The sequence below is a fragment of the Sander vitreus genome, chromosome 15 (genome assembly GCF_031162955.1).
Source record: "Sander vitreus isolate 19-12246 chromosome 15, sanVit1, whole genome shotgun sequence".
Taxonomy (NCBI): domain Eukaryota; kingdom Metazoa; phylum Chordata; class Actinopteri; order Perciformes; family Percidae; genus Sander; species Sander vitreus.
Window position 1 is genome coordinate 9,644,568 of NC_135869.1, and position 26,626 is coordinate 9,671,193.

The window sequence follows — 26,626 nt, forward strand, 5'->3', positions numbered from 1 at the left end:
CAAGCTAGCTTTTGCCTCGTTTCCTGTCTTCGTGCTAAGCTACGCTAACTGGCTGCTGACTCATATTTACCATACAGACATGAAAGTTAAACGATCCTCTCATCTATATCTCAGGAAGAAAGCAAATAAGCGTATAAGCATTAGCTAACATGCTTTATGTTGTTGTGATTTATACATTTTAGATGGAAAAGTCTTTTTCTGATGATGCAGATGAGATGGGATGGGATGTCAAAGACCATTTAGGATCTAATGAACGTGATTTGCGGGGAAAAAAGGAGCGTTTCATACCCAAAAGCTCTCCGTCTCCGTAACATTGGAATCCATCTCACCTGCTACAACCATTTTTAAATCTAACTATTCTTACAACTCTGAAATAAAAACAGAGAACACATCTTTTTAACCATGTTCTTATATATTAGTCATAAAAACAAAGAGTAAATGATAAATACAGCATCATTAATGTATCTATGTGACATTCATGCGTATATGCACATACTTAGATACTGTATTTAGATATTTTTATGCATCAACAATATACAGACCGTCAGTACTTCATGAGGTAAATCGCATTCTCAAATCATTAAAAGTTTTGGTTACAAAGCAGTCTTTTCAAGCATGAAAAAAAAATGGTTTCAATTTCAGAAATTGTGACTGTGATTATATCTTAAACATGGATGGATTACTGAACAGGGCCTACCGGGCACAGGCCCAGGGGCCCAGAGATCAGGAGCCACGATGCCAGGGCCTCTGTTTGAACTGCCTGCTTACATTTATTGTGGGAAAATCAACCACAAAGAGATGCAAAATGACCATAAAGACACACAAAGTGTCAACTTAGACAAAAACTTGCTACAAAGACATGCAAAACAACCACGAAGACACAAAACGACCACATAGAGATGCAAAACAACCTTGAAGTGATGCCAAAAAAAACAACAAAGAAACACAGAATAGCCACAAAGAGACACAAAACGACCGCAAAGAGACACAAAACAACCACAAAGAGACACAAAACAACCACAAAGAGACACAAAACAACCCCAAACAGACCATGTGCCCATTGTCTCGTATAATGTCCATGACCTCATAGTGTTTGAGTTACACGATCAGCTTGAAGTGACAATCTGTCCTTTACATTAGAGTATGTAATCTGTTAGAAACCGCTTGACAAGGCCAGTTTCTTGTCATCGCATGATAAAGACGGGCACTCACATGTTCTAGATTTGCCTAACAGTGAATTAGAAGATAACCTTTTGGTTTAGGTTTACCATGCCATGCACCAGCTGTTTGTCTAAATATAAACTGCCCTAGAAATAGATACTGTATCTCTCACAAAGGTGCAACTCCACAGAGTACTAGCCACATTATTCCACAGCAGAGTGAAAAGATGAATTAACACAATCAAAACTGAACAGGAAAAAAAGAAATGGATCACTTCTTATTCTGTGTAGCAGCTGTGTTGAATAAAATAAAAGATAAAAACAGAGTTGTTGACCTCCAGTTAGTTGACAAAGTGTCTTGGCACTTTGCACAAGTCACTGAGAGATTAAAGAGAGCGACCATGTCTAACTGTTCTCGATATTGCTAGAAGTAAATAAGCATGCAGCCAACACTTACTGCTCCTTAGGCCTCTGTAGGTGTTCTGGACTCTGGCTTTTTATTCCTCTCCCGTGGAGCTGCAACGCTTCAGCAGCTCATACACAGAGCTCCTCTGACATGACAGCCTGCAGAGCTGCCAGAGCAATACTTTGGGATTTGAGCTCTTTTAATAGCAGCGCAGCTGAGTCAGTTATTTTCCACGCATGTTGTCGACATGTTATGTTTAGAGTGTCAGGAGAAGGGCGCCGCTGGGTAAGAGAGGTGGTTTCACTGGCTTCTTTTAGGTCACATTTCTGATGTACAGTACTGTATGTTGCACAGATTAACATAAACACATACAGTCATACACATATAGTGCAAAACAGATTGAGGAATAAAAGCAAGGTTTTTGAGAATCATGCATTTTAAAATGATCTAAGCAGCAGTAGGTAATGTCAAGTTCTAAAGGGTGAGATGAGTGAGACCAAAATGCCCTTAATAGAATTGAACAGATAAAAGTGTTTACAAGTTTATTTTTATTTTCATCTTCAGGCAAAAATAATGAGTTGAAATAGGATCATAATAAGTCACTGACTTCAATAAGTCAGCGATGGGTATATCAATATACTGTATATGTTGTCCATTTTTTTATTTGTTGTACGCAGGTGGTGGAAAAAGTATGCTACGGAAAACAAAATTGTACTAGACTGCCTTAGTAAATGTACTTAGTTACGTTTCACCACTGGTCACACGTACATACACCTATATGTGTTTGAGGTTGTTTTTTCTTTAATGTTGGCTGCTTTAATTGTTCAGTATCAAAGAAAAAAACAAACAGGCCTAAAGTGAATTGACAAATTGTAATAGGAATCATTAATGCTAAGCGGAGTTTTGCATGTCACTAAATTAAAATGTATTACTGAAGTGCAAACACGATTTACACATTACTAACTAATAACTAGTTTAAAAACTGCTGAAAAACACATTTTGTGTGTGTGAGATGAAATGAAGGGCTCGAAAATTCTGTCAATCAAGTTCTTTTCATTCATCTAAGTATATTTTACAGTAGTTGTTCTGGCATTTTTTTAATCTTTGCTATCTTATTTTATTTAATCTTATTTTTTTTTTAGCTTATTTATTATTTGTAGTATATTTCTTGTATTTTTGGTTTGTGTGTGAGTGAGTATGTGTGTACGTCCTTGGTAACTTCAACATGACATCATGACTTTGAGTAAACATACACGCCACTTTCCTAAAGCCAAATGGCGTGTTATCTGTACGCATTTTGAGCTATCCGCGTGTATGTCTACGCTGTATACAGCGGACGTCACAGCGTAATCATACACGCCACGTGGCACTTTCTAAAGCCAAGTGGCGTGTTATCGCGAGACTACGTGTTAATCGCGAGGTTACGGTTGGGTTTAGGAAACGTGACACGCGGGTTGGGTTTAGGAACACAACAAACATGGAAAGGATTTTCGCCCTTTCATATTACTCACTACGGCGTCAATTCACACACAATCGCAAGGTAATGTAAGTCAATGGAGGCCAAACGGCGTTGATAAACACGCTAAAAAGCGAGTATGCATCTTGATAACACGCCAGTAATGCCATACAAATTGGCGTGTCATACATACGCCACTTCATGAGATCAGTCTGGTAACTTGCTACTTGCTGCTTGTAACAGAGTAATTCTATCTATCTATCTATCTCAAAAATTAGGCATGTTGACATCACCACAATAAACCCATTATGTCACTGTCCACAGACTACTGGCCACATGATGCCCTGCAGTAGTGTATAACTTCATGTATGAAAATTGTGTACAAACAAAGCAGTTGTTCACTATTTCTTTACTTTTGCAGCTACGTAAAGGTGGTTGTTTTTATGTAAATTTCTTTACCTTCAACACACTCATGATTTAAAGCCAGAAGTCTTAAATATAAATCTTCTTGATTATTTTTTTTTTAATTGAAAAAACATAATTTAATTAATCTTACCTTCACGCTCTTCTTAAAAATATTCTTTATCTTTAATTGTGTATATTTTATATGCATTGTTTCTTCCCAACATTTGAATTGAAATGCAGGTCCCAGTATTTTCCTAGTCTACATATTCAAGATTTGCATAGAGCTGCATTAATTAAACAATAAGTCAAATGACAGAAAATGAAGATGAAAGTAGGCTAAAACATCTGAATACTTCTTCCACCACTACATATTTTAATCATTCTTTGTAACATGTTTGAGAAGTTGCTATTCACACCCCTCACCTTTATTGTCTTGATTATCTTCATTGTATTTTGTATATAATTGTGCTGCAACTGATACATGATATAATGATGTTAATAAAAAGGCAAACATTTTGTTACCTAAAAACTCCGGTAAATCTAAGTGATTTTATTTTGACGGTTTTAACCGGATGTTGTATATACATTAACTCCACTTTGACACCGGGGAGATTACAGTGGGTTTGCTGCACTGACAGCGGGCTGGTTGGTTTATCCTTCCCCTTAGACGAGACAGACCTGCTATATTTTTATACACCGAGACAACCGGCATAATGTCGGATTTCGAGGAATTTGAGAAACAGCTCAGCGAGAATCGACAGGGTAAGTATTAACTGTCTGTCTGTGCCCCAATTTGGTCCCCAAGCTAGCATAGTGCGTAACGTTAACGTTAGCTCCACTGATATTTTATGAATGAATAACCCGAGCTGACAGCAACTTTAGCGTGTAGTTTTCGACAACATGACTCAGCTAATTTATGTTAGCATAATTAACTTAAGGTTAATGATGTCCGTAATCTCATCCTCATCCTATAGCCACTACAAAGCCCTTGCTAAACCTTACATGCATCACTGAACGCAGTCTGGGTACGGGGTAAGCAGTGAACTTAACGTTACCTGCGCTTCTCCTGCGCGAGACAGCTAGATGCGAAACCACATTAAAATGTTGCACCTTTTAAATTGTTATCCTCGCCTGCAAAGATACATACAAGTAAAAATGACTTACTATGCTATTTGCCGAATCAATATCATGTACTTTTCAATTCGGCATCTATTATTCATTTTTGCAACACATTATGGATACAATTAATACAAAATCTCACATCTGATGTGTGTTAGTCCCCTGATAACAACAGCAACAACAAAGGAAAGTTTCACAGTGTTTCACAGTCATGAGAAAACACTGAGCAGATATACAACTCAAGTAGAGCTTAATAATTAGTCAATAAACTGCTTAGAAAGTCATCAGAAAAACACCACTAATAGATTATAGATTTAGTAGTTGGCTAAGCAACGCCAAACATTCCCGAATCCATGTCCTCCAATGTGAGGATCCTGCTTTTCTTTGTTTTATGTGATAAAGAACTGATTACAGTATATTGGGCAAGGCGTTTAAAGTAAGAAAATTATTAATATTAAATATGATTTTTTTTACATTTAAAATGTCAGACAGACGGATAGATTAATTGGTATCTATTAACCAAGACAATATTTGTCAAAACTAACTGATAATGGAAATAAATAATAAACTAAGTACAGTGAGGTGAAGAAGTAACTTACAATACAAAGAAAGAAATTAAGAAAAACAGCCATACCACATATAAAACTTGACATTTAATCTGCGTGGAGCCACTGTGTGGATCAGATTTACACAGAAATGAAGAGTGCCTCTTATTGATTTGTTAAAACGGTCTTAAGTCATGTTCTGCCTGATGTACCCAAGAAGAACAGCCACATTAAACTGTCAGATTTCTCAAAGAAATACAGTGGTCTTAACAGAGGAGACTGGAGGGAATCAGAGCATGTTATTAATATAAAGAAGAGACTTTGTTTATGGTAACACTCTATTTTCCTTTGTACGATAATTGTTTTTTGAAAATGCAATTGCCTGCAGCGAGTGCCATGAAATAAGTCCAGGTACAGTAATTACAGCAGGAGTCATTTCAAGGAAAAAGAATCAGATATATTAATTAAACATTCACTGGGTAATTATGCAGAAAATATTTGTATAATAATCATAATCACCTGTTAAGATTAGTAATACTACATACTAGGACTGCTGCATCGGTTGTTTTTCGATCAACCTGCAGATTCCTTTTTAGATTTCTGATTGATGAATTGATAAATCAATGAACAAAATAGCGTAAAAAAACAAACAATTACCTGCTACAAATTCCTAAAGCTCCATCATAGTCAGGTTACTGTCACAAAAAACCAAGCAGAAGATTGAATCAGATGCTTCACTTGAGTGGTTTTACAGTAGCTGCAAAACCACAATGTAGAAATACTTTGGTAAAAATTATACATTAAAAGTAAAAATTGTACATTCAAAGCATTCAAGTGTTCACTTGAGTGGGTATTACTAGCAAAATGTGCATAAAGTTTTCAAAGTAAAAGTACTCATTATAGAAAAACAGCTTCTTTCAGAATGTTATCAGTGTTACTTCAGGATGCTGATTATGTATTATTATTATTATTATTATTATTATTTTAATCTCATATATGCACAAGATGATAATATGTGATAGCTTGTCGCACAAAATATAGGCTAGGAAAAACTTATCAATTATTTGGAGGCCCCCCCTGCAGCGACTCTGAGGACCCACTAGGGGTCCCGGACCCCCTGTTGAAGATCTCTGCTTTAAAGAATAAATAGATATCCTGTTAGTTTTGTTGTGGGAAAAAAAATACAATTTTATCATTCTTATTGTCTGTTAACCCTAGTCTATATCCACGACGTTCCACGTCCGGGATTGCCCCGTTGCTGCCAGATGTCCCTCATTTCGGCCGGATGTCCGTCACCTTCTGCTTTCTTTGTGTTGGAATTCTGAACTCCGGTGGATTTATGAGGACTATGGAGAGGTGAAGTCCCTCCCCTTCCGGTGGACCTCATGGGACCTTAATTCGGAAAAAAATATGAACGGTAGCGAACGGGGAGAGACATTTTTTTTTTGTGATCCCGTTTGAATTGAGCCATGGATTACAAATATGATGTCCGTCAATTTAAAAGCTATTATTTTTTCAACTGAAGAAAGTCTTAGTTTGTTGTAGGTTTGTCGTATGACCCCTTAGTTTTGTGTGAAACAGCTCAGTGAACTACATCTCTCGTCTCCCACAATTTGCATCACCTTGCGTGATGCTCGGCTCGCTCACTAGCTAGCTAGCTTAGCGCTGTTCCACAAAACATGTAACGTTAGCGTACCTGATGTGTTTTATCCAGTGAAGTTTTATCAACAGAGAAGCGAAAGAATGAGTGTGTGTCGTTACGTCCCGGTACCAAACACACAGACACCGTAGCTTCAGCGAGACGTCATCCTTTGAAGTGTGTAGTCTTTCTAATTACGTATTTTCACAGTCTTATACTTCAACAGTTTAACAATAAACTGAGACCTTCTTGACATGCAAAATTATCTTTTAAACAGACGAACTTCATACTTACAATGGCTCAACGGGATCAAAAAATAATTTGTCACGACCGTTTGTATTTTTTCAGAATTAAGGTCCCATGGCGGTCCACCGGACGGGGAGGGACTTCGCCTATATGGTGAACTGCTCCTCAGATCTCTGCAGGGCAAATCCTGACAACTAGGTAGACTATCGGTCCAATCTGAGTTTTAACAACCTAAACAAGTAAAACAACCTTTGAACGTACACATGTTCCACCAAAACAAGTTCCTTCCCGAGTCCATTTTGCAGCGGCACCGGCATTGTGTCCGGGGCTTAGCGCTGACCAAGACGACTGTGATTGGTTTAGAGAAATGCCAATAAACCAGAGCACGTTTTTCCCCCATCCCGGAGTGCTGAACTAGCCAGACCCTCCTCCTAAGTCGACCCTAACCCAAGAGCAAGGTTTAATCAGACACATAACTGAAAACACCTGTGTGGGTGTGCAGGGCCGTTGCTCTATTATAATACATGCTATTTTATATTTTTATCATATGTTTTGTGTGTAAAATCAAAGTCAGTATTGCTGTTAAATAAATGAAGTGGAGTAAACAGTACAATGTTTCCCTCAGAGATGTGGTGAAGCAGAAATTGTTGCCGATTATTTTTCTGTCAGTCGATTTATCAGTTGATCGTTGCAGCTCTCCTACATACAGTATTATTTATATATAGGGCTGGGCAATATTTCGATATTAAATCGATATCGTGATATGAGACTTGATATCGTCTTAGATTTTGGACATCGTTATATCGTTACATATAAGTGTTGTCTTTTCCTGGTTTTTAAGGCTGCATTACAGTACAATTTTCTGAATTTACCAGACTGTTCTAGCTGTTCTATTATTTGCCTTTACCCACTTAGTCATTATATCCACATTATTGATGATTATTTCTTGAAAATCTAATTGTGTAAATATTTTGTGAAAGCGGCAATTGTCAACCCTACAACATCGTTGTAATATCTACATCAAAGGGTATTTGGCCAATGATATCGCCGTTATATTATCTCTATATCGCCCAGCCCTATTTATATATGTCGGGTATTTTATGGGCAGACATGTAGCAGCCTAATTATTGCTTGCTGCTGCACAGAGAGAGAAAGAGAGAGACACAAAAAGAAGAGTCGCAGTGCATCGCCTGGCCGAGGCGACAAGCACCGCAGCTGGAGCAAAGACCGAGGGAGTCGCAGCCGAGAGAAGAGAAGCCGCAGCAGGGACCGGAAAAGCCGGGACCGCCGGAGCTCCTCACGGGACCACAAGAAGCACAGGTCGGTGGCTCACTGCTGCAGGGTTTTATTTTCGAAAACCTGTGTGTCATGGGTCCATCCCCATCGGCTGAGACTCCATGAACTGTATTCCTAAATATATTTTGTTGTAGGACTTTTTCACAGCTCACATTTTGACTTGTCATTGTAGAACAATCACAGGTGTCACTGATAACATTAAACCTGCCATAGCTGCGATCAAGCTGTAAATCTATTGGTTGAATGTAACTGAGTACTTTACTCAAGCACTGTACTTAAGGACAAATCAGAGGTACTTACTTGTACTTGAGCCTTTTTTCTTTTCAGCTTGAATTACTTTACGAAATAAAAGGTGCTCTAAGCGATGTTGGGTGACGGCACTTCTTGTTGACGTTCGAAATATTGTCAAACAAAACGAGGCTCCTCCTCCCGTCATCCCGTCCCCTCTCCCTGCCTTCTGCACACTAACCCCCCAACCCCCCCAACCCCCACCCCCAAATCCTTCTTGTCGGTTATTGGCTGGAACGCTTTTGTTGTCGTTTGTGGAGCCTGGGCTGTCTACAGAGACCGTTTTTTTTTACAGTGTGTTCAGGGGACAGGCAGCTTGCGGATAGTGAGGAGATGTTTGCTGTATGTGACAAAAAAATGTTTTGGCCTTAACAACACGTGACATCGCTTAGAGCAGCTTTTAAGATTTTTGCATACAAAACATATGAAAATGTACAGCTGAAACGATTATTTGATTAACAACTAGCAACTGTGTCGATAATTATTGCAAATATTTTTAATGCAAAAACGTTTCATGGTTCCAGCTTCTCAAATGTGAAGAGTTGCTGCTTTTAATAATGTTAATAATTGTAATGTATTAGTAATAATGTTGAGGTTTGGACTGTTGGTTGGACAAGACAAACATAACACATAACCTCTTTGCTCAGATTCAACTGTGAGATTACCAGTCGAATCGATCAAAGCATTGAATATTCAACTATTTGGGGTCATCCCTACTTTTTACAGCTCTTTTTTTAGAGAAATCATTTCACATGAGTTTCAGGTTTTATTTTGTCTCTTCTCTGCAGCCACTCTCCGAGGCGAACAAGGAAGAAAAGGACCTGCAAATATTGGGATGTGCCTCCTCCTGGTTTTGAACACATCACACCAATGCAATATAAAGCTATGCAAGGTACCTATCATCAAGTTTGCTTTTTGCTTTCTTAGTCCCTGAGTCAGACATCTTTAGACCTAGCAAGGAGCATTAAAGTTTTTTTTTTTTTTTTTTTATAAATTCACCAAAAACATCCAAATTCATATTCCTTCGTGGAGCCATAACTCAGTCAAATCTGAACACATGGACATGATCCAATATTTTTAGATTCACTTTCTACTTACACTTAAACTTTCCAAGGATATCATAGGAAAAAGGTGTTACTTACAACTTCAGAACTTGCCTGAGAACCATGTTTTTAAGTTTTCCTCAGTATCAAAGTAATCCAGTGATAGCTGTCTGTGTGTCGATGGGTACGCTGCAAACAGGAACTGGTAATAGATCATTCGGCATACTTTTAATGGTGCCTCAATGGACCCCTGTATTACCATTGCGGACAATGTTGCAAATGAATGAGCAGGTCGGCTTCATGGCTATATATTTTTATATGACTTTTGAATCAATGTAATGATGTATTTTTTTTTTTATTTATCTGATATCTAATGTACTGGATTAGCTACAGTCAGACTGTCTGGTTACTGTCTGGTTATTTTGCCCATGAACAATGTCTCAATTGATTTTCCAAAAAACTAAAATAATAAATGATAATAGATTAAATAAAATTACATATATTGTGCTAGAATATTAAATCCATATCACCCACCCTGAATTTGCAGGGTCTAGTAGTACTGTATATATATATTTCACAACGTTTATGCTGGTTTTTTTGGGAGAAAATAAACCAAACAAAAGTCAAAGTTGAGATTTTTTATTCTTTAAAGCAGAGATCTTCAACAGTGGGTCTGAGACCCCTAGTGGGTCCTCAGAGTCACTGCAGGGGGGGCCTCCAAATAATTGTTAATTTTGTGAAGGTTTTTGTCAAAAACTAATATATCTTAACATGAATCCAACATATTATTAGCACATATAAAACAGCCTTTTTGTGAAAAAATATTAGTGATAGGCTTACTGGCCTATAAGTAAGGTAGTCACCAAGACAGCCATCCACAGATACAGCTAATCCTAAGGATTCACTGTGCCACAGGTTTAACATTAAAACATGATTTATAAAATCTTGCCAACAATTATTATTTTAACAGCTTAGTATTCTGTGCAATAAAAAGGTATGTATAAAGGCTGTAGGCCGCCCACACGTTATAGGTCCAGTTTAATATGCAACTTCATTTTATACAATATATGTAGTAGGGGGTCCCTGCTCCGTGTCTCATAGTTAAGGGGTCCTTGGCTTAAAACACGTTGAAGACCCCTGCTTTAAACAGAGAGCAACAAGTCAAGAAAGTCATTAAACTTGTTGATACTGGACTCGAGTTAGAAACCGATTTTACTCACAGCCTAACCAGATCTATCTGAAGTTTCTTGTTGTGTTCTCTCCTTCAGCGGCCGGGCAGATACCAACGATAGCTCTGCTGGCGACATCCACCACCACCGGAGTGGCTGCAGCTCCAACACAAGTGCCCATAGTTGGCAGTCAGATGACGAGACAAGCCAGACGCCTCTATGTTGGAAATATTCCCTTTGGAGTAACTGAGGTAAAGTCTCTCTTGTTGCTCTTTTCTTTGACTTCCTGTTTATTCTGTGATATTTATACCAAACACGGATATGTTCATGTTGATTCCAGCCATGCTGTTTGTTGTCTTCCTCTTCAGGAGTCCATGGCGGAGTTCTTCAACGCTCAGATGAGGCTTGCAGGACTTTCACAAGCCCCAAGCAACCCTGTACTCGCTGTGCAGATTAATCAGGATAAAAACTTTGCTTTCCTAGAGGTAGGTGCTGTAATGTATACTATTATACCGTATTATATTGATATTCCTGCTGCTACCTTTTATAAAGTCTGTATTCAAAGAATAGTTTGACATTTTTGAAATGAACTTATTCTCTTTTTGCCAATTCTCTTTATCACTCTCATGTTTGTCTGTTAAATATAAGGCTACAGCCAGTAGCCGGTTAGCTTAGCTTAGCATAAAGACTGGAACCAGTGGGAAACAGCTACATGTAGCCTGGCTCTGTCCAAAGGTAAAACAAATCAACCTACCAGCATCTCTAAAGCTCACAAATTAACACCTTGTATCTTGTTTGTTTAATATGTATACGAACTAAAGAAACAGACAATTTGCTATTTTACAAGGACTTTATCAGATTTTTATAGCTCTTTTATTTCACAGACACAACACACAACCACAACCTTTTTACACTTTGTTTTTTGTACAATTCATCTGAAAAGCAATCACAGTCAGACTTACATTTGTGTTGTTTTCATCACAAAGCAGTAGGAGCAATAGAACAGTACCAATTAACTATATTGTTAAACAGCAAAAAATTTAGACGTCAGAGTACTGTGATTACAGCATTTTTTGTTGGATATATTATTAGCCAGTAATAATAATAATAATAATAATAATAATAATAATAGTATGTTTATTCATATAAACCAGATATTACAAAGTGCTTTAAAGTAGGGTGACCAGATTTCCCTGAACTAAAACCGGGACACTGTGCGCGTGACCGTAGTGCTCGTGCACGCACACGCTTTTTAATGTGAACATGTGCCAGCCCAGGTCAGACATAGACACAGACAGTGACTTCATTATTTTGATCGTAGGCTCCTCATCTAATAATAACAGTGCTTTTTCCTGTAAAATTAACAAAATTGCAGCAGTTGAGATTTTTTCTAAAAAAGATTTTTTTGAAGTGTTATTTATTCCAATAACACCAAAATAATTAAAATGATTTATTGAAAATGTTGAGCATTAAAAACTTCATTTCCTGCATTCAGGTGAATTTGTATGCACCTATTACTACCTTTTTCTGAATCAATGTATGCTGCAAATATCTTTATGTAAAGAGAAACATGGATTACAATCCAAATATAAAAACATAATGGGATATATTACAGTAAGGCTCTCATGCATTCTGTATTGCTTTCAACTATTTATTCTCCTTTGGATCGACTTTACTAATTATATCTGAGTCAGCACACATGTAGCCTAGCATCATTTACTCTTCCCTCCTGTTTTGCGTCTTTTGTTGGGGAAGTAACCTTTTTAAATGTGCATATGACAATTATTCACCTCAATGATACATGAATTCGTATTTAATTTATTAATAAACCCCTGGACTGAATAAAACCCTGATTTCTGCTCATATCCAAAACTTACTTATTAATACTGCACATATACAAAATACAATATATCTGTGTTCTCTGTGATTTGGAGGAGTCGTGATATATTTTGAGAAAAGTAAAGTTTTTTTTGAGAAAAATAAAGTTATAATAGGCTATTACAAGAATAAAATCACTATATTGGTAGTGCCTGTCAGAAGGTCTGAGATCTACCATATCAGCAGACCAATCACACCTTGTAAATTCACCTGAATGCAGGAAATTAAGTTTTTAATGCTCAACATTTGGGTCTCTGAATGAGACAAATAGTTTAGCTAGGGAAGTGGCTGTACGCTGCTCTACATTGGAGGTGGAAAACTGAAACTACTGCTGCAGAAATACACGGAGCACAAACGGGACACATCTGCCGCAGCATGTCGACAGCTGAGCGGTATATAAACCTTTCCGACCGGATAGTACTTGTACTTTTTAGAGGAAAAGTACACTTCTAAGCAGTTTTAAGAACTACTCTCCCCCAAAATCTTTTTTTCCATTTGCATTCCCACTGGCCAAGTGGCCAAAGGGACTGGTAGGAGGGGTAAGGGAGTGACGCAAGCACGGCAACGGTCTTTATAGCATCGTCACTAGACCTTAGCGCCACATACAACAACAACAAAGCAGCATGGAGGAGGCCGTACATGGCCAGCAGTGCCTGCACCTCCGCATCAGTCCACTTTTCCGAGTTCCGCATTCCGTCCATTCTCGTAGTAATTCACGTAATGTTTTGCTCAACACAGACGGGGCTTTATTATACTCGGAACAGACCCCGCCTCTGCCTGCTGCGCTGTGTGTGTGTGTGTGTGTGTGTGTGTGAGTGACGGCAAATTGTCAATTCGGCATCAATTTTTGCAAGACTGCCGTTAATTTCTCGCCTAAAACGTTGTCAGAAGTGAATTTAATGATGAATAAGATGGTGAAAAATGTCCCGTTGTTGGTTGTTGCTCTGTCTGCAAGTTGCGATTTGGCAGTGGGCGTGACTTATAAGTTCGACCAATCAGGTACACCTTGGAAAAGGGAAAAGACCCTGCTCTGAAGTAGGAGCTAAAAAAGTACGCTACTGCGGCCAGAGGAACTTAAAAATACCCAAATTTTTCCTGTCGGAACACGACGAAAAAAGTGTTCTAGGAACGTTTAGTTATAAGAACTGCAAAAATCCCTCCGGTCGGAAAGCCCCTAATGTCTGACCCATAGACTTGAAACGTCACTTCATCTTCAAACTAAATCATTAGTATTGCGCTCCTGAACTTTGTGTTAATGGCATCAATATATTAACATTTGGCTATTATTCCTCCGAAAACTTAACCTTTCACAGCTTTCCTCACGTAAATACGGTTGCTAGGTGATAGCAACAAATACAGCATGGTCGGACCCCGCACGTAGCTGCCCGTTCTATTCGCCTCTGAAAAATAAACTGGACAAAGTTACATTCGGCGCTACTATTTGGGGCTGAAGCCCCGGTAAAATCGGCTCACGCCACTCGTGGTGTAAACTGGGACATTTTAGTGTCCTGACAGGCTTTTGTCGGGACTCGGGACACAGAATTCAAAATTATTATTTGTAATAATTATTATTTTTAATTAGCGCAACACCTGAAAAGCACCGTTGTCCCTCTGCTCCTCACCACAGGGCTTCTCAGGTGCTGCGAGCAAGTCACTCCGCCCAAGTAGCAGTGCTTCGCCTTCTGAGAATACTTCCCAGCATGTATATGGTTAGAAGATGGCTGTGTATCAAATGTATTTTGGTCTATAAAGTTTTAGAAAGGACAAACAATTGTAAACTTCATTCATGTACAAGAAATGCCGTTAAAAAGAAAGAGCAGACATGATAAACAACAGTTACAATGTTTAAATAATTAGAAAATGTAGTCACAATAAACCCAGTGCATTAATACATTATCCAGGCATATTAAATGTAACTCATATTGTTTTTTTTTAAGCCTGTTATCACAGGATTTAATTTTTTTTTTCTTTTCTTTTTTTTTAAATATAACCTGCAGATCTCAAACACTGTTGTTGGGACACCAGAACTCTCAAAATGATTATTCTTTCCAGTTTCGGTCTGTAGATGAGACGACGCAGGCGATGGCCTTCGATGGAATAATTTTTCAGGGTCAATCACTGAAAATTAGACGACCTCACGACTATCGGCCTTTACCTGGCATCTCAGAGCAGCCGGCTTTCCACGTCCCAGGTTTGTTACTGAGTCATATTTAAGAGCCCCTGTTTTACTCCTTTTCAGCGTAATATTTGTACTCTTGGGGTCTACTAGAATAGGTTTACATGCTTTGATGTTCAAAAAACATACTATGTTTCTCATACTGCCCATTGCTGCAGTGCCTCCACCTGAAACACTCTGTCTGAGCTCTTGGACCGCTTTCCTGAAAAGCCCACTCTGCTCTGATTGGTCAGCTGGCCCACTCTGTTGTGATTGGTCAACCAAATTCAAACAAGCCACTGGGCGGGCTGTGCTTACTCAGGCAGCACCTATGGGCATCACATATGAAAAACTGGCTGGCATTCTCAATCAGTGACATCATTAATCAGGGCTCCAGACTAACTTTTTTCACTAGGAGCAAAGTGGCCCCCAACTTAAAATTTTAGGGGCGCAACCAGAAAATTTAGGGGCACACACCGTAAATCAACTTGCTAACCAAATATTCACATTTCTACTAATTTCCACTGTATTACTAATAAATACTTTGATAATAGATGCAGAAATTACAATGTGCTGTTTCAAATTCAGTGTCACTTTTGAAGATGCAACATTGAAGGTTAACCGACAGCACCATCGTTGTCATGGAAAAAAAAAAAAAATTATATATCAGCTCAAGTCTACAATTACAATGAATTCAACTTAAAATTAAACATGCATTGTTTAGGCTATAACTGAACCAATATCGGTACCGATACCTGAAATGTTTTATTTTCATGACCTTTTTTAATTGCTCTTTAATGTTTCATGTAAAGCACTTTGAACTGCCTTGTTGCTGAAAGGTGCTGTAGAACTAAAGTTGCCTTGCCTTACAACCTCAGCCTGTCAGTCAGTCACCAGGGCACAGAAACCACTGTTGTGACTGCTTAGGAAGTATAACGTCAACAGCACCGCGACCGCTTTTGGCTCTCCATTAATATCATATCGCAGCAAACGCTGTCTGCGTGAAGTTTTGAAAAACTGTAACCACACTTGAAACCACTTTATCGGCATTTCCGTGACTCACTGTGACTTCAACAAAACTGCAGAGCCAACGTAGTTTGCACCGTCCGCAGCTATGCGTGTGCGTGCAAGTGTGTGTGTTTGTGTCAGAGCTCCGCTCTCTGTCAATTTTCAGAGAGGACAGATAAGCTTGAGCTTACGCGCTCTCAGGTACCGAAATTTTAAATTACGTTTAACGTGTAAAAAAGGGGGCAAATTTACTGGTCACACACTCTCAAATTGTGGTCGCAAAATGCGACCATCTGGTCTCAGTCTGGAGCCCTGTTAATTGATGGAATTTCAAAGGAATGTGTACGAGACGTTTTCAGGCAGTTAAGAAAAAGTGGGAGTCTGTGGGAAAAAAAGCTCCATTTGGAGTTAAATGTGTTTGTTTTGTACTTCATCTATTACATACAAAAAAACTATATAACACACTAAGAGATAAAGCATAATAGGGTCTCTTTAAGTATTGACACATTCTAATATGTGATATCAAAAATGTATTTTTTGCTTGTGGTTTTGCTGTCTGTAGGCGTCGTCTCCACAGTCGTTCCCGATTCCCCCCACAAACTGTTTATAGGAGGCCTGCCGAACTACCTTAACGATGACCAGGTATTTAACTGAAAACAGACTGAAAAGGTGCACTCATGTTTTTTCTATTTTTCTCTCACTTGCTGAGGGTTTTTTGTCACACTTTAAACATGCTCAAAATATGTTTTACATTTCTTTATGACATGAAAAATCTAAAACTGTGTTGTGGTAGAGAGAAAACAGAAAATGTCCTAAAAAAAAAAAAGTAAAATAAAGCTGAATGTTTATCAGAGCCAGAAACAGAAAGTGACCCCAGAGCATAAATACATAAAAAAAAAAAACTATTTAACAATTACACAATATAGGGAAAGTAGTTCATATTTAATGACTTGCATTCATAAATATGTATCTGATATTTTAGAGTATTCACAATGGACAACTTCTACAGATAATTAGCTTTTTATTTAAATATTTTGCTAAAACTAGCTTATCTTAAACAAGCATTAATCATATCATGTCATTAATCGTATCTGAATATTATAAGGCTTTTTGTGACTAAGTAAACTCCTTATACCTTTCTCATGTTAAGCATACTGATTAAAGAAAGGTAAGCAAAGACCAGCATATTTACATAAGAGCCTGATAAACTGCATTTATTTCTGTGTGGTATTTAGGCCTGAATGTTGTTCCTGATTCATTTGAGTCAATATTGTCAAAGGAAAAGTCCACCTTAAGAAAGCAGGATGTTTTATTTTGAAAAGGAGTGTGGCTGTAACACATCCTATAGTTCAATAGCTGTATGATTAGTTGATTAAATGTTGACTAGCAGAACAATTAATTGACACCATGATAATTAATCACTGAGCTGAAAAAAAAAATTGATTAATTGTTTTAATTTATTTCATGTATATGATAACAAACCTTAGTATCTTAAAGGTCCTATAACATGCTGCTTTTTGGATGCTTTTATATAGGCCTCAGTGGTCCCCTAATACTGTATCTGAAGTCTCTTTCTCGAAATTCAGCCTTGGTGCAGAATTATAGCCACTAGAGCCAGTCCCACAATGAGCTTTCCTTAGTATGTGCCATTTCTGTGTCTGTAGCTTTAAATGCTATTGAGGCGGAGAGGGGGGGGGAGGCAAGGTGGAGGGTGGGGGTGTGGCATTGACCAACTGCCATGCTACGCTTGTTTTCAAGCCATGATGTCTCTCTCTCTCATGGGCGGGCCAAATTCTCTGGGCGGGCAAAGCAGAGAAACCTTCCTCCTTATGACGTCATAAAGGGAAGATTCCAGATTGGCCCATCTGAGCTTTCATTTTCTCAAAGGCAGAGCAGGATACCCAGAGCTTGGTTTACACCTATCGCCATTTCTAGCCACTGGGGGACCATAGACAGGCTGGGGGAACGCATATTAATGTTAAAAAATTGAAATGTTAAAGTGAAATTTTCATGCCATGGGACCTTTAAAGTTTTGGTCGGACAAAACAAGCAATCTGATATAATTATCTTTTGACGTTAGGAAAATGTAATTGCTATTTTTACTCCATTTTCTTACGTTTTAGGGACCAGACCATTTATTGATTGATTGAAATAAAAAATAATGGCAGATTAATCGACAATGAAAGTATTCGTTAATTTAAGCCCTGATTGATTAATTGTATAAGACAAATAGTTTCTGGTTTTAGCTTCTCAAACGTGAATTTGTTGCTTTTCACGGTTTTATATCGATGCTTATTGGGTATCTTTGGATTTTGGACAAAACAAAGAGTTTGAAAACATCTTGTGATGGACATTTTTAGAATATTTTTGTTTTATTGTATTATTTATTGTACTTTACATGTACTGTACTTTAACATTTTCCAACTGGCCACCGTCAGCCCAACTACTGGTGATTGCCAGCATTTGTAGCAAAATAAAATGGCAAAAATCAACCAAAAAAACAACAACCGGTAATGTACTCGGCCAATCGTCGATAGCTGATATATTTGTCCAGTAGCTCAACTCTAGTATGTGTACGCATACAAGTAATTTGACTACACACAGTTCCAATATAATGAGATAGAAATAGACATACAGCTACAACAACAAGCTGAACAAATAAACACAATTATGTACATACTAGTAGGTAAAAACATATATGTATATATATAAATATACATAAAAGGAAACAGTGACCAACAACATACAATATCAATATACAAGTCAAGTGTTCCTGTAAATTGTAAACCAAATCCAACATATCAATGTTGTGATATTTACCATTATGTAATGATCAAGTTTTTATTTTTTATTTTATAAACTCCCAAGTATTGATTTCATTACCGGCCTCAAAAATTCTGTATTGGTCGGGCCAAACTTGCAGTCCTACTCTGCACCTACTGGGACTGAGTCAAATAAATTTAGACGGTTGTAGAAAGGGCTTAAAATCAGGCAGGTTGAGGGAAAGTGGGAACACACAAAACAAGTCACAAACTCCAGAAATACATTGAACATTGGAAATAAATCATAACTAAAAGTATAAATATATGGGTGGACTTTTTCTTTGAGAATTTAAAAAGTTACAGTAAATATTTGGACATAAATAGGTTTCACTCACGTCTAATACTTTGAAGAGCTCCAACTGCTCTCAGGTGAGCAGACGGTGTAAACGTTCTCTGTTACACAGTACATTTAAAGGGTTAGTTTGGATTTTTTGAAGTGGGGTTGTATGAGCTACTTATCCATAGTCAGTGTGTCGCCTACAGTAGATGGCGGTCGGCACGCCCTCCAGCAGGTAGCAGTACCCACACGGAAGCTAAGCAATGTACTGCTGTGGACATGGGGGCAGCAGCTAAATGTATTTTAGCCACCTAAAAAAGGCCCCACCTTAAAATAAATCTATATTCTTTTAATTGTACGGTATATTTAGAATATTTGCACCGCTTTACCTTGCTGTCAGACAGTCATTTCCAACGGGAAACTGAAGCTGTTACATCCATCTATGTTTTCTTCAGAGCCACCAGACTCCTTAGATAAAAACAGTAATTTTACCTGGCTGAACATGGGAGTTGCTGATCTACCGCTGCCTCGATCTCGATGTCTTTGGTGAATCTTAACTATCCCTTTTGAAACACCAGAATCACACAAAAACACAAAACAAACTAACTGATCGAGGCAGTGGTAGACCAGCAACTCCCTTTTCTGTAAGGTCTGGTGGCTTTGAAGAGACCATAGGTAGCGGCTTTAGTTCCCCGCCGTAAAGGGCTCTCTGATGGCAAGATAAAGCAGTGAAAATATTCTAAATATAGCGTACACTTAAGCTGATATAGATTTTCTTTTAGGTGTCTAAAATGCCTTTAGCTGCTGCCCCCTGTCCCAGCAGTACATTGCTTAGCTTCTGTGCCGGTACTCCTGTCTGCTTCTCCAAACTGGGGGGCGTGCCGACCGCCATCTACTGTAGGTAATACACTGACTATGGATATTTACCTCATAAAACCCCACTTAAGAAAATTCCAACTATCCCTTTAACTCTAACTGTCCATTCTGTCTTATTTATTCTAACTAGCTTACAGAGCACATGTCGCCTGATGTATATTATTCATTGACATTTTTTAATTTTTTAATACTTGCAGTCACTTGCCACTGCGTTGATACTCACAGCTCTTTCATTTTTGTTCCCCCACTTTGTCCCCAGCTAGGGGCCTGTAAGATCGTTAAGTCTGCGCTCATAATTTGTTCAGTAGTACTCATCTACTGCTGCCATGCCAACATGTAACACAAGGCAAGTAAGACATTCTGGTCCTCACACGGATACACTCCCAGCCAGCAGGCTCCCTTACTGGCTAGTTTCTGCCTCCCATCATGCTTTTGGAGCGCGTTTACGACCAGGGGATTTTGGGGGTTAAGGCCTGATCATTAGACTTGGGGATGTTGTTGTTGAAGGTGGTGGTGGTGGTGGTGGTGTTTTTTTGTTTTTTTTGTATTTTAATGTAAAGGTAAGAAAACATATTGTCCAACTGCCTGTAGCTCGAAAATACAATAAAAGTCAATCTTTAAATCTAATTTATTTTTTATTTTATTTGCACCATTTACCGCTGAGCTTGTCATAAAAAATAACTTTTAATATGAGATTATTATTACTCTTTCGGCATCATTTGCATATTTGTACCGACTCTATGTCTCAATAAAACATAAGTTATTTTGTTGATCCCTCAGATGTAGCTCAGTTCCATATCATCAGCTCTTCACGTCTTTCCTAAACCCTCAAAAGACATGAATGTTTTTATGCACTGCTGTCTCTTCTTTCTTCTTTTCATAGCAATGCAAAATCTGTAAAATTCAAATTGCACAAACAACCAAAGCAAATTCTATTTAACTGCATACATTTTGTTTCCAATAATCATGTTGTTAAATATACTGTGATGTGATGATTTTAGGTATCAAATGGACATTTAGAATTCACTCTGTATCTTTCTGCATGTTCAGTATGAATTATCAGTCTCATATCTCGTCGTTTGACTCTTCTTTGCAGGTAAAGGAACTCTTGACATCGTTTGGGCCTCTCAAAGCATTCAATCTTGTGAAGGACAGTGCCACTTCACTGTCAAAAGGTTACGCCTTTTGTGAATACGTAGACGTCAGTGCCACAGACCAGGTAATGGTGTGATCAGGTGTTCCCCTTATTAACTTTGTTGTTCGTTACTTTAAGATCTGTGTGTTTTCTCTGTCAGGCAGTTGCTGGGCTCAATGGGATGCAACTGGGCGACAAAAAGCTGATAGTCCAAAGGGCAAGTGTGGGAGCTAAAAACACCAATCTTGTGAGTCCTTTTATCTTCCTTAAAGATCACAGTAGGAATAGCATAGGTGTGACAGTGAGCCTGCATGTACAACAGGGAAATAATCAAAATCAGAAAAGGTTTATTGCCACGGTAAGTTCAGCTACATATGTGGAATTTGCCTTGGTGGTTGGTGCATACACACACAAACAAACATATTAAACATAAATAAGAAATAAACAATAAATACAGAAACGGAAACAAATATATACAAAATAGCTGTTTAGCATAAGTAAAAGGAGGCTGAATGGGTTAAGTGCAGAATGCAAAAAATATATAGTATATGCAATGGGCAGATCCAGGATGTAGGTTGATGCAAAGTGTAGTGACTAGGGATCGGGTGGGGTTAAGAGTCAATGTCCGTGGGGGTCCGGGGCCTTGTTAATGAGGCTGACTGCAGAGGGGAAGAAACTGTCTTTATGTTGTGAGGTTTTGGTCCTGATGGAGCGCAGCGTGCCAGAGGGAAAGGGTTCAAACAGTTTTGCCATTTACGTGGTACCTGCTCGACTCGCCTCGACTCTACTCGCCCCTGTCCCTGGTATCTTCTAACGGGTACTTTTTTTTTAGTACCACCTCCGTCGAGGTTCCAAGCGAGCTGAGGCGATACCAAAAGGTGACGTGAAAACCTGCAGACTACTGATTGGTCAGAGAGAATCGTCACTAATCGCTGTGTCATCATTGCTAGCGACAGACGAGTGTGTCCTGCTCAAACCCGCCATTTTTAAATAGTTTAGCCAGCGGTGTTTTTTTTTTTGCTGCCTCCAGCTTCTTTTGAAACAAAATGTGTCTTCACATGCCGAGAATCAAAAACAACACACCTTCAAAGTTCTGTGTGTGTGTGTGTGTGTGTCGCGTTAGGTCACGGCAATTTCCTGCGTCATCGCTGTGACGACCAGCCACGCTCGCCTCACACACGAGTAGGGTTGGGTACCGAAAGACTCAAATGACCCATCTGATTGGTAGAGTGCTAACCCGGAAACGGGGAGCGAAAATCTTTTAAACTGACCTTTTGTTGATCTGAAATGAAGACAGATTCAGCAACTGCATGGCCTATTTCTCGCTTAAAATGTTTTCAGAAACACGTTTCGGTGAACTACTTTAGTACAATATGAGATCGTATTCTGAACAAGCCGCCATGACAGTCTGTCTTTGAATTTCCGGAGAAACCAGACCCACGTGACGCGTTCGTCCAATCAGCTGCCGGTTTTCATTTTTGAGCGACAATACAGATTAGCGCCGCCTGCTGTTATGGAGACGTATTACGTCTCGTCACTTTGCTGTGTTCCGAGGCACTTTTTTGACCAACTCGGGTAGACTGATCAGTCCAGCTGCCTTTTCTGCCGAGGGTCGGCCGTCTGGTCTGTGTGTCTGCAGCTTTAGAGTGCTGATCGGGCCGCATTTTTCTGTCCGAGCCCGACACAGTTAAAATCTCGTTTTTTTTCTTCTTCATACTAATGACACATGTACATTTGTTTGTGTGGAAAGCCCGCTTTTATTAAGCAACTGCAGGAAGACATTCGGAAATGTCAACAGATGAGCGCATCAGCACAAATGGGGCAACAAGCGCACGTTAATAAGCTGTTTAATTTAAAATGTTCAATGTGTTAACCTTTCCTGATCGCTTCGTTTCCGACCATGGCCAGAAAACCAGGGGAGACTCGTTACCTCCAGGGCCGACGTTACAAAATGAATAACGTCGGGGTTAAAATCCCGTTTCTGGTGAGCAAATGAATGAACTTGGCTTTCAGTCTGGGGTTTATTTCGGACACCGCACACACTGTGTACAAAACTTAAACTTATTCCACCAACTCTGCTCCGGTTGCATACAACACGTCTGCTTCCTCTTTCTCTATCTCTCTTCTGCCCACTTACCACACATGCACACACACACACACACACACACACACACACACACACACACACACACGCACTGAACTCTCTTAAAGGAGCCGCAGCACCATTTTACAACAAATGCCTTATCGCGCTGATGTGACCGAGCCCGACCCGAACCCGAACATCATTTCTAAATATCTGTCCGAACCCGGCCCGGCCTGTCGGGTCCCGTCGGGCTCGGGTCGGGTATCCCCACTCTAGTGTGTGTGTGTGTGTGTGTGTGTGTGTGCGTGTGTTAGAGACTACCATATGTACTGAAACAGTGCTGCCTTTTCTGTGTGTGTTTACTGAAGTACATTACGCTGTTATGCTAAATGGAATATAGCCATCACTAATTTCATTATTTGTACCTGTATTTTTACTACTGTGACTTGTCAAATGTCTGCTGTTAAAAATACCTTTTAGTATAAAACTGTAAACAAACAAGCTTGTCTCTGGAGCTTCTACACTTTAACAATGTAAAGACTCACAGTGGCAGATGGTGGGAGTTATAGGTCAATGGAAAAATTACTTCCAACATGTTTGTCCTCTGAAGGAAGGCCAAAGATCTAGTAACAGGCGGGGGGGTGGGGCAGAAAACTGCAGGCTTTATGGAAAATACATTTGTCATAAGACTAAGGCTGAGGGCTGGAACTTTTTTGTGAAAAACAAACTGAAACTGATGTGTGTGACATCTCCTCCACCCCCAGACCTCCATCATAGAGACCCCTGTGACGCTGCAGGTCCCCGGGCTCCAGAGGCTGCAGAACTCTGGCATACCCACAGAGGTGCTGTGCCTTCTCAACATGGTGATGCCCGAGGAGCTGGTGGATGACGATGACTACGAGGAGATCTTGGAAGACATCCGCGAGGAGTGCTGCAAGTACGGCAGCGTCCGCTCCATCGAGATCCCCCGACCCATCGACGGTGTGGAAGTCCCCGGCTGTGGAAAGGTACAAGTTTAGACTTCACTGTTTTCACAAAACACAGATTATGTTGAGATGAATTAGCTGCACAAAGCCAGCTGAGCACACAGATTTCTGTTTGTCCCATTCTAGTCTGCCACACCCCACTTTGTTCTCTCCTTTATAAGGCATCAACATGACCCCTCAAACCCACCATTAACTGAGTTGTTATTGGCCATTGTTTTAAACTCTCAAACTGGAAAAACATGGTGGAAAATGTTGTCAAAGTTCTGCTTGATTACACACCAAAACAGTTTCCGATTAAAGTAATACGTATGTGCAGTAAAATTACATAGTAATATAGGCCATGCCAAGTCTAAAATCTACTAGCAACCACAGGTCCAAGCATTTGTGTCTTTGTGAGGCTAGAAATGTATGCTCAATTAACATTTCTATTGTCATTTAAAACAAATGCTAATAGAGTTTCCAAAGTAAAATGGTTCTGCTATTGTGTACTTTTTACAAACATTACAAGTTCATATTGTATCCTTTTTTATAAACCGGTAGCTTTCATGACAACTTTTGAGGCTGTAGCCCCGTTTGGGACTGTCTCATGTACTGCATGGGACACAGTCCTAGATGTATCTCATAGAAAGCTCATGGAAGCTGCTGTGCGCTTTAAGGGAGGTGGGGAAGTTAACCATTAACGTAACGTGTCATACCAACCAGTTAGTCTCCATCCTTGAAGTCTTTTCTCTTTTGAAACCTTTCTAAATCTTTTTCTTGAAGAAAGTTAAACTGAAAAGAAATACTAATCCACCCATCCTTCCTTCCTTCTTTACTCCAGACATTGCCAGACATAGAAAAACTACATATAATAAACATGTAAACAAGTAAGCTGAACATCTTTCTAGGGCCAACTAACGATCATTTTCATTGTCGGTTAATCTGTTGATTATTTTCTCGATTAATCGATTAGTTGTTGGGTCAATAAATGTCAGTAAATGGTGAAACATGTTGTGTTTGTTAGTGTTTCTCAAAGCCCAAGACAATGTCTTCAAATGTCCTCTTGTCCACAATTTAAAGATATTCAGTTTACTGTCATAGAGGAGTGAAGGAACTAGACAATATTCACATTTAAGAAGCTGGAATTAGAGAATTTTTACTTTTTTCATAAAAAAAAATATATATATTTATCGATTTTCACAATAGTTTGCGATTTATTTAATAGCTGACAATCTTTGCAGCTCTACATGTTTCTCACAGACAGGTTCAGGGAAGGGGCTGTGTGCTGCTTTTTAATGGAGGTGGGGAAGTTAACCATAGGTGTATTTGTCAAAATCTCACTTCAACAAAGTTTGTTTTTGAGTGTGGAATCAGAATCAGGAAAAGGTTTATTGTCACCTTCTGTCAGAAGGGGAGAGGTTCGAACAGTTTGTGTCCAGGGTGAGAGGGATCGGCTAGTCTTTCCTGCCCGCCTCAGCGTCCTGGAGAGAATGGTACCAGTGTGTATTTTCTGCCCTCAGTGGCAGTAATGAGCCCATTATAATGAGGCGAAGAAAATGCCACACTAGAAAACTTACTTGGACAAGCGACCCAAAGGTGAGATTTATGCTTATGACAAGAAGAAATAAGACTTCAAGGATGAAGACAAACTGGTTGGTTTGACACATGTTGGTGGGGTTAAGTTTCCCACCTCCAGTAAAGAGCAGAGTACAGCCGCTTCTCTAAGACTTTCTTTGGGAAACATCTAAGACTGAGACACATATTTTGTGGACACACCCAATGTTTAATGACGTTTCCACACATGTAAAGAAGCTCTGAATGAGTGTAATATTTCAGTGTGCCTACATCTGAGATCCTCCTCATCTTCATACCGTTCAGGAACTGACCGACTGTTTTTCTTTTTCTTCCTCCAGATCTTTGTGGAGTATGTTTCTGCTGCAGACTGTCAGAAAGCCATGCAAGCTCTCACCGGCCGCAAGTTTGCCAACAGAGTGGTGGTCACCAAATACTACGATCCAGACATGTATCACAGACACGAGTTTTGAAAGTACAGACGAGTCCTCCTTTCTGTTTGTGAGCTTGAGTTGAGTTTGGTTTCTTTACTCTTCTGAATGTTGTGAACGCGTCCAAGAAAAGACTTGTTTTATTACATCATCGACTTAACAAACTGGACTGCAGTGTGTGTTTCCTCACTGAATATCTAACTCCCAGCTTTAGCTTTAACACCCACACCGTGAACTGATCTCATTCTGAATTTCAAAAATATTGTAGTATCCATTACATTGGTAGAAGAATGAATGTGACATGTATCGTACCTAAACTAATACTGCCTGACAATGCCAGAGTAGCTGTCTTATCGAGTATGCACTATATGAGAAAAAATCTGTGAAATGTTTAGACTTCCCTCCTGAGCACAAACATTCATTTCTCTGTTTTAGACTTGAGAAGCCGCTATAAATGATGTGGCTATGAGACAAAAAAGTTTTTATTTATTTATTTATTTTTCCAAAGTAATATTTTCATCTATACGTCGCATATTAATGTTCATTAAACATGTATGATGCTATTACCTCCACTGCTTACTTTTTTTTGTCAGAACGGCCTCAAATATCATTTTGCAAAAATGAAATATTAATATCTAAAAGATAACAAATA

At 39.0% G+C, this 26,626-nt stretch overlaps 1 protein-coding gene across 1 annotated transcript; it reads left to right on the forward strand.

The window, feature by feature from the left end:
- The first annotated feature begins 4,037 nt into the window (after positions 1-4,037).
- LOC144530703 (splicing factor U2AF 65 kDa subunit-like) lies at positions 4,038-26,537 on the forward strand. Its single transcript, XM_078270393.1, has 11 exons — positions 4,038-4,189; positions 8,122-8,296; positions 9,349-9,452; positions 10,872-11,023; positions 11,141-11,257; positions 14,703-14,841; positions 16,376-16,455; positions 20,852-21,007; positions 21,084-21,170; positions 23,771-24,013; positions 25,885-26,537. Exons 1-11 carry the CDS (start codon positions 4,141-4,143, stop codon positions 26,014-26,016), a joined length of 1,434 nt encoding a protein of 477 aa, XP_078126519.1. The 5' UTR covers positions 4,038-4,140; the 3' UTR covers positions 26,017-26,537.
- Positions 26,538-26,626: the final 89 nt, after the last annotated feature.

Coding starts and splice junctions, on each gene's coding strand:
- LOC144530703 (XM_078270393.1), top strand. CDS start 4,141: ATGTCGGATTTCGAGGAATTTGAGAAACAGCTCAGCGAGAATCGACAG. Junction 11,258..14,702: donor AAAACTTTGCTTTCCTAGAG/GTAGGTGCTGTA, acceptor TATTCTTTCCAG/TTTCGGTCTGTAGATGAGAC. Junction 16,456..20,851: donor ACTACCTTAACGATGACCAG/GTATTTAACTGA, acceptor ATGAATTATCAG/TCTCATATCTCGTCGTTTGA.